The sequence below is a fragment of the Anser cygnoides genome, chromosome 1 (assembly GCF_040182565.1).
Source record: "Anser cygnoides isolate HZ-2024a breed goose chromosome 1, Taihu_goose_T2T_genome, whole genome shotgun sequence".
Classification (NCBI taxonomy): Eukaryota; Metazoa; Chordata; class Aves; order Anseriformes; family Anatidae; genus Anser; species Anser cygnoides.
The window spans coordinates 75,743,318-75,755,360 of record NC_089873.1 but is presented as its reverse complement, the minus strand read 5'-3'; the positions used below and the strand labels follow the sequence as shown (position 1 = coordinate 75,755,360).

The window sequence follows — 12,043 nt, the reverse complement described above, 5'->3', positions numbered from 1 at the left end:
ATTTTAGCCATGAAATCTTAACCAAACACCTCCTCCCAACAAATAAATAAACAAGAAATTTTGGTTCATTAGAAAGAAAGACAGAAATGTTGAAACAAGAACGCAGGAAAAAATACTTAACCTATCAGCCACAGTTGATGTAACTAGTTGTGAATATTTCAAGTTTGCTATTTATAAAGAAGATTGTAATTATCATGCTATACTGACGTTACTAGAAAGACATCCAATGAAGGTTTAAAAAGAAATGTAAACACTATCAAGAAGAGATGGCTTAAGATTTTGTACAGACTGAAGTCAAAATCCTGACACAAGTCTTCTCCATTACAATCTGTTTTCTAGAGGTTCCTAGGTGGCCTGCAGGACTATCATTGAACTATCATTAGCTCCCATCCCTAGGCCTTCTATCTTAAATCACTAGACAAAGATTTCTGGTGATCTGTGTGTGAGAAATGCAGCCCAGGTCACTGAAAGAGCAATTCAGCTGTCTGAATATATGAGTCTGACACCATTTTAGATTCCTTATATTATCCCATCTGGCCACCAGCTCACATTCCAGATCTACAGCTGTAGATCCCATGTCACATCTGCCAGCTCCAGGGTGTTTTAAATGGCACAAGATACCTATTTTTAGGCAACCAAATTGCCCCCTAAGAGTTCTTGTTGTCTGGCTCCCTGTGTGCTGACAGAGCAGACCCCAACAGTAATGTCTGCAAGATCAAAATATGGGTGAGAAGTAGGTACAGTATAGTCTGATCTTGGTTCAGTCCCAGAAAATCTACTTCCATATAAGCGTATACACATCTGTGTTGCTGTATGAGAAGTTGGTTCAATCAGGGTTTTCAAAATCAACCTAAAGCGAATCTTACAGGCTCTTATATAAATTCATATGTTATGAAATACATATAATTCTTGTATAAATGGAAATGACAATTCTATGCAAGAATACCCAATGTTAAGTACCCACTTAATCTACTTAATCTGTTTACAGACTCAATTTCAGCATGCTGATCAAACATTACATGCCATTTAGGGGTGTAATGTTTTGGGGGCATGGTTTGGGGTAGAAAGGACCTTAAAGACCACCTGGTTCCAACACCCCTGCCATGCACAGGGACATCTCCCCCCAGATCAGCTTTCTCAAAGCCCCATCCAGCCTGGCCTTGAATACTTCAGGGATGGGGCATCCACAGCTTCTCTGGGCAGCCTGTGCCAGTGCATCACCACCCTCAGAGTAAAGAATTTCTTCCCAATATCTAATTTAAATATACCCTCTTTCAATTTAAGGCTATTACTTCTTGTCCTATCACTATACCCCTTGACAAAGAGTCCCTCCCCAGGTTTCCTCTAGGTACCCTTTAGGTACTGGAAAGCTGCTGTAAGGTTTCCCCATAGCCTTCTCTTCTCCAGGCTGAACAACCCCAGCTCCCTCAGCCTTTCTTCACAGGAGAGGTGCTCCAGCTCTCTGATTATCCTCGTGGCCCTCCTCTGAACTCACTCCAACACGTCCATGTCTTTCTTGTGCTGGGGGCCCCAAAGCTGAACGCAGTGCTCCAGGTGGGGTCTCATGAGAGCAGTGCAGAGGGGAAGAATCACTTCCCTCACCCTGCTGGCCACGCTGCTTTTCATGCACCCCGGGATATGGTTGGCTTTCCAGGCTGCAAGCACGCATTACTGGCTCATGACAAGCTTTTTATCCACCAATATCCCCAAGTCCTTCTCTGTAGGGCTGCTCTCTATCCACTCATTGCCCAGACTGTATTCATGTTTGGGATTGCCTTGACTTAGGTGCAGGTGCCCTGCACTTGGCCTTGTTGAACCACATCTTGTTTGCACAGGCCACCTCCCAATCCTGTCACAGTCCCTCTGGGTGTCATCCCTTCCCTCCAGTGTATCAACCACACCTCTCAGTTTGGTGTCATCCACAAACTTGCAAAGGATGCACTCAATCACACCATCCATATTGCCGACACGTTAAATAGTACTGGTCTCTATCCAGACCCCTGAGGAACACCACTTGCCACTGGTCTCCACTTGGACATTGAGATGTTGACTGCAACTCTTTCAGGACAACCATTCAGCCAATTCCTTTTCCACCAAGTGGTCCATCCATGTCTCTCCAATTTGGAGACAAGGATGTCATGTGGGACAATGTCAAATGCTTTGCACGAGTCCATATCAAAGACCATTCATTAGTTGCGAATATTCAATTTGCATTTGAGGAACAAACTTCCCCAGTCTGGTCCCAAAATTAAAAGGCAATTGTGACCTCTTTTAGTGTCCTAAAGTTACACAGTGGGAGACAGCGAGCCCTTTGCTATCATTCCCACTCATTGTCTGTTCACTGCATCTCTTCTGGAGGCAACATGGTTCCTAACATTTTGGAAGTAATACAAAATGGCAGCTCAGAGAAACATGAATACGGGCAGACACTGATTCTGACAAACCTGTAAGATCTCTTGGCAAGCTTTGGAACAATACTTGGAACCAGAGCCACCTGTTAAACACAGTGGCTTATATTATTTTAGGCCTTTTCTGCCAAAACTGTCTGAATAGAAATCTATGAAAAGAAAATTAGAAACCTATCTCTGTAAACCTGTATATTTCACGATCAGAGAGCAACAACACAGACAGCATGGGTCCAAGATAATCCCACAGATCTCCTGAAGGGTTCATCTTTTATCAGGTACCTCCCTTTTCCTGTTCATAATTGCAAATATACATTGCCCTATTTCTGTAGGAATCACTTGGAAACAAAGTTGGTAATAGCAAGCTGTTCGAAACAACATACTTGCACATTTATTAGAATCCCAGGTAGCTGAAATATTTGATTGGGTTCTGTTCAATTAAGAGATATTCGTGAACAATAGCATAAACAGTTTTTCTTTCATTTTCAAATGAATAGCTGACTGCTCTTTGTTTAAGAAATACCACTTGCACAGTTAATCATTTGACCACCTCAGGTTGAGGCAAATAAATATATTTTAGTCTGTTCTATGATAAACGAAATTTGGAAGTTTGAGTCAAAAACCTGTCAATGGTCAGGATGTATAATCCATCTGAACAAATATACTCAGTTTGAAAATGAACCAAGTAGGAAATACATCTACTGAAAAGCTAACCAAAAACCTGCTCAGAAATTCTAGTTGTTCTATAGCTTCAGTGAGTGCAGGCTGGTGTTACTATACATTATGATTTCTCGTTCAGTACCTGATTTTTTGATTTTTCTTGCAAAGAACCCCAGCTTTACCATAGTAAAGATGTTGCGTGACACAGATGAAATATCCCTTTTCTTCACTGTATAATGGACATCAATTTGAAATGAATTTGGTACTGCATCTAACAGCGGTTGTTGCATTTATATTGGGAATATTGAGAAAGACAATATTGAGAAAGTCCTATGCACTGTGACATAACTAGAATGACTATCAAGTCAGCAGGTATGGGAAACTGGATGTAGCAGTCAAAGTTTGTTTCCAGGTAATTGGTGTGATGAAATTAAAACATAAAACACAAACTTTGTTTTCAGTATATAGGATAAAGCTCACCTATTTAAAACAGAGCAATGGACATAAATCAAAATCACAGATCCCCAAATCCTAAGACTGCCGATACAACTAAGATCCTGCTCTGAACCTGTTTTTGTAGAGTTAGTGGACTGTGCCCATTTCCTTTGTAAACATCTATTACTGATAACTATTCTTCTGCCCTGTTCTATTGTCCAAGTATTCCTTCATCACAGCTGCACTTTTAACATTCAGCATCTGTTCATACAGCATGTTCTGGAATCCTTTTACCCTAAAAAGGGGGAAAAGGGGAAGGGAAAACTTTAAACTTATGACTGGAATTACAGAACTTGGAAGATATAGGCAAAATATGTATGTGTTGTAGGGCAGATTACTTTTCTTAAAAAAGAAGTCCAAACATCCAGAACAAGCCTTGCTTAAATGAAAAAAAAAAAACAACCCTGACCTCCAGTGTTAGAGATGGACAAACTGATTAGAGTATGTTAGGATGATGAGTGCCAACTTTAATGGTCTGGTCTAGACCACACTGGAGTCAATAGAAACACTTCAACTTGTTCAGTGGGATCTGGATCAGGTCATCATCGAAAACATGTACGAGCTGACAAAATGCTGCCAGTACATCAGGCTTTCTTACCACAGTCATGAAATGAAACTTCCTTGCCAGCATTCACTACTTACCAAGACAGTTGTGGCCATCATGGGCTAACATGAACCCATCGTAGCAGGTACATCTGTAGTTGCCTGGAATGTTGATGCACTCATGGACGCAGCCTCCATTGTAGAAGTCATTTTCACACTCATCAATATCTAAAACACAAAAGGAGGATAAAGAAGTTTTTGTAAATAGAGAACCCTATGAATACAGGAAAATTCTCCAGCCAAGCATGATCTTTGAATATATGCATGCTCCTAATCATTCTATACACTTATATTGCATATTCCATCCAATAGATGGCTCAGGGAATTATGGGCAGATTATATGAGGATCATATGAGACTGAAATTCAGCAAGCTTATGCCTAGAACACTCCTTTCCAAATTAACTGTAGTATGACCACAGGAAACAATGATACGTTTTCAGAAAATTTTCAAGTGATTTTGGTATATTTTTATATTTAAAATGTACTTTTCATTTTCTGTTTAAAATAATCAAGCAGACAATGAGTTAAACCATACTATTAATACAGTGTAATAGATAAAAGTATGCCTTCTTTAACCAGAAAGTCTTCTCAGCACAAGGATGACTTGATATATTCCTGACAACACATAAAGCTGTTTTTCTGTGCAATAAATCTTGAAAGATACCATTTCTGAAATAGCTGTCACAGTCTGCTGAGCTCTGTGAAGTTGCTCTTGATAACACAGTACAGTTTTGTCCGTCTCTTTCCCTTTCCCCAAAAAGAGAAGCCCTGTTATAATTTTCTCTATTATTTCACATATGACAGTGACAACAAAATTTAAAGTTTTATTCTTAGAAAGTATGTTATTCTTAGAAAGTATGTTAGAATTACTGTTAATTATGTTTTGTACACTGGCATGCAACTGGAAAACCACCATGAATGACAAGAGATATTAATTCTATTTCAACTGCAACCAATTCTATTATGATCTTCCCTGACTCATATTAAAAAAAAAAAAAAAAAAAATCACTTCTTCACTCATTCTAGAAAGTGCAAACTTTCTTCTTTTTACAGATTGTATCTTGACTTACAGATGGGATGTCAGCATTACAATTGCTGCTGTGAATCAGTGGCGCACATCAACCAACTAAAAATACACAAATAATTACAGTCTCATAACTTGATAACTGTCAGCTCTAAATCTGTGGTGTGCTAAACCAAAGTCCCCACCTACTGTCCCTAAGTTACATAGTGCATGATATACTGATAAAGACATCTTCAGAAAATAATCTGTTGGTACATTAAAGCTATCCTGCCTGTACATTTCAAATGTGCCTTCCATTGCAGAGGTGGATGGCATACTTTGATATTAGGATCACACAGACTCTCTCTCTTTTTTTTTTTTTTAAACTTTCAAAACTATCACCAGAAAAGCTTAGCTACCTGGTATCATACTCAGAAACAATCCCAAAACAGCATGGTAGTCTGGGAAAAACAGATTCTTCTGAAAAGACAGCAGAGACTCAGTCGTTCGCTGGCACTTCAAGCATTTCTGCCCTTGGTCTGAATCTAAGGTTGTGTACCTCCTAGCACAATCCTTTGAGATGTTTGATTTGGCAGAGCAGGCCCCCTCCAACCTTCTTTGTAGGTCCTCCCCCTCAGGTCTGCCTGCCCCAGAAACCTCCCCAAACCTCAGAATAGCCTATGTCCCCGTCCACTTCCATCCAACAGCTTTGAAGCCCTCCTTCTGCAATCTCCTCAGCAGTTCAAAATGGGAATGACTAATTTAACTCTATTTGCAAAAACAGTTAGCTTTTTTTGTAACTCAGAGTTCAGCACAACAAAAATGCTGGAAAAAAGAAGGTGGAGAAAGGATCTTAATAAAAATAATACCTACTGATGAAAAGTAAACTTCCTAGTCTTTGAACCACTCATCTGTTTTGAAAAATTCCCATCTTTCACTAAGTACTTTCATCCATTAGCTTTATCAATGCCTAGTCAGCGCAGTCTGTGGGTGTGCTCTGCCTCCCAGAGCCCAGTATGACAACAAAAAGCATCATTTGTGATTTTTCCTGACAACACTAACCAGTAAATCAGTTACTGCTTATTGGGGCCATTCCGAACACAGCTGCACTACAGTAATGCAAAGTCCCACAGATGCTCTCCTGTCTTTATAGCCCAGTAAATCTGGGTACACATTTCTAGAGAATTCTAATGAGCTCTCCACTTAATAAATATTTGCACGGTTACTTAACCACTCATGAATATTGTTAAAAGCTTCCTATCATTCGAGGGCTACAAGGATAAAATCAGAGACCTACAGTAATGTCATGCTTTAAATGGGCCAAGTCAATAACTGAAAAGCACATAACAGGACTTTGGTGTCAGGTGTGTACTTTAGTATGCTCCCGGGAAAAAAGATAACTTCATTTTAAGATTTGTTCTTAACTTTCATCCAGCACCCAGTTTTGTCTGAAGAGGAAATTCAGAAGACAGTGTGATCAGTTGTTACGTTACTCAGCATCAGACTGCAATGCACTGATCAATCCACTTCCTTTTTTCAAACAATGAAGTAAGACTATCTGTTTAAGCAAGCAACAGAAGAGCCTTACAAAGGGACAAAAATCAAAGAAACAAAGCCTTTTGAATGCTTACCCTTTATATAATACTGATTTCTACAAAGCTGTACTGTGATTAGAGGCACAAGGTGCTGATGTAACACGAATACTTAAGTTCCAGAAAGGGTAATCTAGCAGATACATAAACCAGAAAAACAATGAAAGGAAAACATTTTTTTCATCTTTTTCTCTCATGAAGTTCCTGTTATGTTAATTTTTGCCAAAGGATTAGAGGATTACTTTTTGTACCCCAACAACTGTACAAAACTAGGAGTGAAGCCAAACACTCTGCCTATTTTTAAGAGACATGATGTGCGACTTCTTTTTTTTTCCCTGCTGTTTCTTCCCCCTCTGAAAACACAATTTTATTTCAGAGACATCATCTATTGGCTGAGTGGAATTGCTATCTCCAGTACTTCTAGTAAAAAACCAAGAGGATAAGACTGGTGATTTCAACACTTCAAAAAATATATATACATATTATCACAAAACCAAACCAAAGCCAAAAACCCTCAAAGTTGAAAGGTTAAACTTCTTTCAAGTTCCAACTGCACCAAGAGAAATGCAGACATAGTGCCTGCAAACAATGCAAACACTACTCTATCTTCTCATATCCTTGAAAAGGGACATTCTTTAAAGAATGCATTAATGAAAGTGTTGGACAACTGTAATTTACAGGCAGAATATTACATGTGACATGGCAGGATATGGCTTCCTCAGTTAGCCTAATACAGCAATAAAAGAATAGAAATGCATTCAAAAATACAAACACTACAGGCTTGCTCTTAATCTGTTGTAAAACTCAAAATTCCCACGGGCCAGCTATGTTTGCTTCCTTCTGTTTAGGTCATATCCTATTATTTTTTTTTCCCTGTAGTTGATAGAACTGGTTGTTAATCAGATTGTTGGCTCCAAACAGCTCTAACTCTGAAAGTTAACTTTTTCTACTAATTTAGTACCTTCAGCTATCCTTACAATTTTTTTTAGTGTTTGGTTTAATATTGTCATTCACTGTGAAGGAATTGCCATAACACAAAACCAAAACAAGCAGGTACATGCAATGTTGAATTAGCAAGGTTTACTGCAATCCAGCTCTCAGTGGGAAGCCTACGGTTGTATCTGTATTGGCCAAATATTGATTTTTGTATCTACATTGGCAAAATATAGGCAAAAAAAAGTTTTTACTCCAAGTAATTCCAGCTGTGCAGACAGGCAACTCATGGGGTAGCTGGTGAAGAAAATGCCAGAATAGGTTCCCTTAAAAAAGTATTGTAGTTTTCCCTCTAGAACGAATTCATTTTATATGGTATTACGCTGGCAGCAATTATTGAAGCTCTGGAAAAAAAACTAAATACACCAAAACGGTTAAGGCAGCATAGAGCCATTTATAATAATGATACAGTCTGCTAAGAACCTATTTATGCTTACTGCATTTAAATAAGACAGCAACTCCCAAGGCCAGAGCTGGATGTGTACAACCACATTTTCAGTTGCCAGTGAGCTAAGTTATGATCGTCCCTTTCTGGAACTGGTTTAGGAAATCTTGAAAATCCACTACTTGTTTCAAAAGTTTTAAAAGATAACACTATTGGGAGAAAAAAAAAAAAAAGGATAAAAAGAAACTTGCTTACCTGGGGGTACAACTAACTGTATAGGTTCATCTGTCTCACAAGATGAAAGAAGCTTGTATACTACAGTGTAAGTCCTTCTGGAAAGCAGAGGTGAATCTTTTTGTTACAACCTGGAACTCTCTTTCAGCAGCCCTAAGGAATGCAGCAATGTCATACAATGCTATTGTCCTCCTCCATCAACTTGCTGCTTAAAGGGTACATAAAGTACAAGCCTAATTATTATATAAGCATCCAATAACTTTTTAAAATTCTAGACAGTTATCTGAGAAAATCTTAGCATTTGATAACATAAGGAAGTGCTGTAATTTGCAATCACTGAATTTGAGTCATAGGAAGAGAATCTGAAGTTGTCTTCTTTACGTGACTTAATTCTTTTTAGTCTGGCAGAACCTGTATCCATCTTATACAGACTGACTCTTCTTTCATTATTACTGCTGAGACTCTCAGCAGCCCAGAAATTTGTTTTATTTGTGTATTCTGCAGCAAAGGGATAGCACCCTCAGAAGTCTCATGAAGTCACTGTGATTTATAAGCCTCCAGAGAAGCAGATCTGCCAGGAGCATATACAACTTGGCTAAGAAATGTTCAAAATAAAACAAGAACTGATCTCTTCTGCTTCCAGCTTTCTGGTTTCAGCACAGTATAAGACATCACTATGTAATAACTAATGTCCAAAATACAAAACAAACTATAAAACAGACTGAAGAAATGCTTGTTCCCATTTTGTCTAAACAGTTTCAGCCTGCTATCATGAAATTTGCTGTGCACTAACCATCCTTCCAAGCAGAAGGCTGCAGAGACATTATCTTAGGAAAGTACAAAATCCACCTCCAGCAAAATCCATTCCGAGTCTTCATGAAACCAGTTGCCACTCATCACATCCTCAAATGTCCAAAAATCCTTACAGCACATACAAGAAAATGTATTTGTCAGCACAGCTACAGATCATTGTGGGCAAAGCCACTGAAATCAAAGGAAACCTGTGTGTGGAGTTGACACATTTTGGATCAGTGTCACAGCTGAACTGTCAAAGATGCCTTATGGCTATTAACATGCAAGAGCAAGAACAGCTGAGCCCTGAAAGTCAATGAGCCAAATTCAGCTTTTAGTGTTGAATTTCACAGATTTCTACAGAAAATTGGGAAGTGTGCATTGTAACAACCTTTATCTTGGCATCTATCAAGGACAGCAGAACTTCAAAATAGGAGTAGGATTGGGTAAAATATGGGTTCATTTGAAAGTACTTCTAGACTACTAACGTAAGGGAAAATCTGGAGTTAATTTAGTAAACACAAATTATAATTGACTTTGAAAGAAATAATTTATGTGCTTGGACATTTTAAAATAAATAGCCAAGGGAAGCTGTCTGCCCTCATCAATTTCTTCTAAACTAAAGAGTCATGAACAAAACTAAGCATACAGGTATATTACACAGATGTGGGGTATTTCCTAAAGCAGTTGGATCTATAAAACAACTAGAAAAATAAATATTAAATTCTTTTGTAAGTGTGCAATGGACAAATCTACATATTTATTCAGTATCTAAAGAAAAAGATATTTCTGTTTTCATCTTTATCTGTTAATCTAGCTGCTTTAAACAAAACACTGCCAAGGGGCATTATGGAGACGTTAAATAACATTGTCTTTAAAGACTTGCCAAAGGAACCGTGTTTTTACCTTCATGCTCCATGAGGGGTTGCTGCTAGCCCTTGTTTCACCTACAGAAGCCAGAGCATACCACTTGCAGAATTGTGTATTATCAGTAGTTTTGCGCATATTGGCCTGTTTCTCCAGAACTGGTATGCAGCAAAGGACATTGCAAAATGCTGGAACACTTATTTCCATGTGGTAACATTTTGCACTTTTATGGCTTCTCTCTTAAAAGGCCTTAAAGAATTTTTACTGATTCATTACTGAGTTTGGTCACTGTTCCTCCCAGAACTAATGCAGCATCTTCATGAAAAAAAAAAAAAGAAAAAAAAAGTCCCATACTAGCTTCCAGTTCTTATACAATTAAGAATAAAGCTACAGTGTGAACAGAGCTTTTTTCATACGATTGGGAAAGAAGTGACTTTGTAATATCTAAAGGTGAAATGCCCTGGGGTGAAATCCCAACCCTACAAAAGTCAAGAGGCATTTTCGGCATGGGTTTTGTGGAGCCAGGATAACATTTTTTCTGGGATGTATGGTAAAGAGATGCCAGAGACAGGATCAGCAATTAAATTTCTTGTTCCCACTTACAAATTCAGAATAAGAAGCAGTGTAGCATCAACACTGTTACATTACTTCTAAGGAATCAGGCAGAAATGTAGTAACATGCCAACTGACAAGAATACGAACAAAGCCCTGGATCATAATCAGATCAACATCTGATATATTTTCATGGCTTTTGCAGTCCCCAAATCTAGTCATTAAAAAGAATAAAGCCACATTATTCCCACATGGGAATATTTATATATACTCTGTTTCTTTGGCAGATTCTACATTTAATATACTTTCAGGAGTAACACACACCCTGGATAACCTGAACTTCTTAAGGTATTTGTATTTCCCATACTGAGTTGCACTTTCCTGCCAGAAAAAAGGCTCACACAAGTTAAAGACTGTTTTGGTTAAGCGCAGCCCAAATTTGCTAGAAGTTCAGCTCTCTTTGGAAAGCATTCAACCAGAACAAGACAACTAAAATGATAAGATTTCCAAGGAGTTCAGCATCAGCAAATTTCCACATGTTCAAAAATACTTGAAGCCTTTCAGTGTTCTGCTTTTAACATTTCCAAGAGTTGACCCAGCTAGATGTTTGAAGAATCAACTGGTAAAACGTTACCAATTCCTCTCAATATGACCTGCTGATACTCTGCTTCCCTCTGTGACTTTTGTGATGGATGAATTTTGCACCATATTCCAAGTCCAAATTTTATGAAGAAAATACTGACATAACAAGAAACTGATTCATTTATTTTCTTTCTACTCCAAACAAACCCTTGACCTCCATTTCACAATGAAGTCCATTTCCAAAAACCCCTCACCACGAAAAACTTCCTAGGTCACTTTTTCTGTAAGAGAAAACAAATTCAAATTTATCATTTGTCACATCTGGAAACAAATCTGGCTCCTTCTGATATATACATATATTTTAAATACTCAAAAATGCTAACATCTTTATTCTTTAGATGTTGTGACCTTGGAAACATTATGATCTAATGAATCAAAGAAGAACACACTGCAGTTTTTATGGCTTTCAAGTTGTCATGATATTTTCAAGGCGCTTGTGCCCAAGAAAACTGTAAAATTTGATAGCCATTAGGACTACTCCGAGAGCCAAGGTGAAGGGTGAGCAGTATGGGAATGGGGTAAAACCAGAAAATACAGTCTAAGGTTTCTCAGTGGAGAAAGAAAAGAGTAGAATAGGTACAATAGGTTGTTTAGTATGAGGGTTTCTTGCAGTTTAAATCCCTCAACAGCCCTTCTACTAAGGGCACTGTCCTTCCAGTGTTTTCCATGTTAGCACATCCCTGAAAAAACAAACAAACAAAAAAAACCGCTAAATTTTACAACTTTCTTCAAAAATGTCACAAAGCTCTATTTTCCACTATTAAAACAGTAGTAAAATGAAAATGCCATGCCAACTTAATGGAGATGGTTTGCAATCTG

The 12,043-nt window shown here is 38.2% G+C and overlaps 1 protein-coding gene across 9 annotated transcripts in view; it reads right to left on the bottom strand.

Moving 5' to 3' along the window:
• SCUBE1 (signal peptide, CUB domain and EGF like domain containing 1) overlaps positions 1-12,043 on the bottom strand; it is a 245,185-nt gene that overhangs the window by 177,309 nt on the left and 55,833 nt on the right. For all 9 annotated transcript variants that reach the window (XM_048050144.2, XM_066990329.1, XM_013184669.3 and 6 more), the window contains one exon: positions 4,203-4,331. In XM_048050144.2, coding sequence (XP_047906101.1) covers positions 4,203-4,233 — 31 coding nt within the window. In that variant the 5' untranslated portion in view covers positions 4,234-4,331. The remainder of the gene's footprint in view (positions 1-4,202; positions 4,332-12,043) is intronic.